This window comes from Vigna unguiculata, chromosome 3 (genome assembly GCF_004118075.2).
Source record: "Vigna unguiculata cultivar IT97K-499-35 chromosome 3, ASM411807v1, whole genome shotgun sequence".
Classification (NCBI taxonomy): Eukaryota; Viridiplantae; Streptophyta; class Magnoliopsida; order Fabales; family Fabaceae; genus Vigna; species Vigna unguiculata.
Window position 1 is genome coordinate 61,986,496 of NC_040281.1, and position 2,571 is coordinate 61,989,066.

The window sequence follows — 2,571 nt, forward strand, 5'->3', positions numbered from 1 at the left end:
AACAGTGTGTGTAGACATTGATGTTTACTGTTAAATAAATGTGAGAAATGAGAGTTTATATTGTATTTAATGCGTTTGTCGATACTGAATCAAAACACAGTGCAACACTATTCCCAAAGCACTTTGGAACGTTGCACATGTCCTTTCACACCTTCAAAATTCCTACAACAAACAACTCAAGTTTTTAATAAAACTTTAAATTTTATTCCTCGTATATATTTTAAATTAATTATTATTTTTCTTAAAATATAAATAAGTAAAAAGTATATTATTTGTCATAAATCTCAAATATAATTTATAAATTAAAGGTATTCATTTATTATAACTTGTAATAATTGTATAAATCATGAGCTTAATTATTTATTTATTTTAAAAATAACTCCTAAAGTTACTTTTATTTTTATCAGAATAATTATTTCATTTTATACTAGAAAATACCTTTTTTTGGTCAATTATTAAGATATTAACAAATACATTTTAGTTTTTTTAGTCAGATTACTATAGATTTTAATACAATCACTAACATATTATTTGATTTCATGTTTGTAAAGAAATTACATTAATTTTAATTATTTGTAAAATATTTCTCAAAATACTTTTTAGAAAATAGAACTATATACAGTTTGTATTTAGGGAGCATATTTTTAGTAATTTATTAAATTATTAATAGGGAATAAATTTAAATTTGACAAAGAAAAAATAGTGAAGTCAAAGTTAATTATGAAACACTGTTAGGCTCCATTATTATTAACTCCATCCATTTAAAACAGAATAGTTATTTAAAATTATATATAGAAAATATATTTTAAGTTATTAATTCAATTAAAATTTATTACTGAAAGGATTTAAATTTTGGCGAGTAGAGAGAAGTCAAAAGAAAGGACTATAAATAAAATAGTACTGTCTCGATGATTATTTTCTTCATCCCTACTTTTGGAAGGATTTTGTTTCTCTATAATCCTTTACAAAATATATATTAATTATATCTCTACTTTTTAAATTATTAATTAATATTGAAATATTTTATATTTATTGATTTTTGCTACAATCTCTTAAAAGAGAAAGAGAAAAAGGCGGTTCCGTATATACGCAATTATCAATTATCTTGCATTCGATTTCTCACTGCTATTCTATTGTTTCAATAAACAACAATATAGAAAAGAAATATATATTTATACGGTACAAATTAACTAATATCTTGCGACACCGATGAAGAAACTTCTGGGAAAGAAGATGCAATTCACTAACTTTTTAAGAAAATAAATAAAAAGTAAGTTAAAATTTGAGAAAAACAGCAAAAAATTGTTTTTCTTTTTTATGAGAAAAGGATGAACCAAACCTTGTCCTTAATAATATTTATTATAATGAAATAACATTAACAATTTTGTTTACTCCATATGCAAGTACGCATGCAACATCGCTGGCAGAGGAATCTCAAACAAAAGCAAATGTTCTCCTCACACAAATAAAGTTATGAACACGAACCCAGGAAAAATGTGATATGACCGTTAACAGAACTTTATTTTGTATTCAATTGTTCACACAATTTCCCAAACATGTTCTCGGATTAAACAAATTAATCAATTAGCAGCGGCAGAATCAAGCGCTAAAATACGAAGCAAACCATCGAACGTCACGCCGCCATTTTTGTCGCCGCCGCCGAAGCGTATCATCGCGTTGATGTCATCGTCAGTGGCCGGAAAACCGGCCCAGGCCATATAAGTCTTGAGGTCGTGGTGGCTGAGCTTGCCGTCGCCGTCCTTGTCCATGACTCTGAACACGTCCTCCATGGCTCCACTACCCACGGGCATTGTCTCCGCGTTTCCCGTCACCACGCGCTCGAACTCCTCGTACTCCACGAACCCGTCCTTGTTGGTGTCGGCCACGGTCATCATTGCCCCAATCAGCTCATCTCCGCCGGCGACTCCGCCATGAACGCCGGCGTAGAAGGCGCGGAGGTCGTCGCGACTAATTTTGCCGTCGCGATCGGCGTCGAGGACTTCGAATGCGGGCCGGAAATCGGCAACAGTGGCGTGGGGGTTGAGAAGGCGACCAGAAGGGCACATGGTTTGTTGTGTCGTGTTTGGACGATGATTCGATTCGAGGAACGAGAATTTGTGTTTGTGTGTGTTGGGTTTTTGTGGTTGTTGAGAGAAAAGAAAGTCTTAAATAGCCGAGACTCCGAGATTTTAGGCCCCACATTAATGGAGACGGGATCACGGGGCTTCCGCTGCAAGGTTATTTGACCTCATACTCTGACTAGATTGCGTATGTGCTGACGTCATACACCTTTCTTTTTTCTTTTTCGGATTCAATTCTAGAACTTTCATGGACACTACTCCTTTACAAAGACACAAAAGAGAACGAGTATTAAATATGACTTTCGAAAAAAAAAAGTTGAAAAGATCAATTATTAATATACTATGTTTATATATGGCACATGTAATGTGATTTTTAAATAATTACTTTTTTTACTCTAAAATATATTTTTAGCACAAGTGTTATTACTTTTTTTAAGGTTAAGTTTGTTAACTTTCATTGGTCAATGTTAACTTGATAAAGGGGAAGAGT

General features: G+C 32.4%; 1 protein-coding gene across 1 annotated transcript; it reads right to left on the bottom strand.

Annotated features, from left to right (window-relative positions):
* Positions 1–1,329: 1,329 nt before the first annotated feature.
* On the bottom strand, positions 1,330–2,160 carry LOC114176582 (calcium-binding protein CP1). The gene has a single exon (XM_028061665.1). The coding sequence runs from the start codon at positions 2,064–2,066 to the stop codon at positions 1,581–1,583; it is 486 nt and encodes a 161-aa protein (XP_027917466.1). The 5' UTR covers positions 2,067–2,160; the 3' UTR covers positions 1,330–1,580.
* Positions 2,161–2,571: the final 411 nt, after the last annotated feature.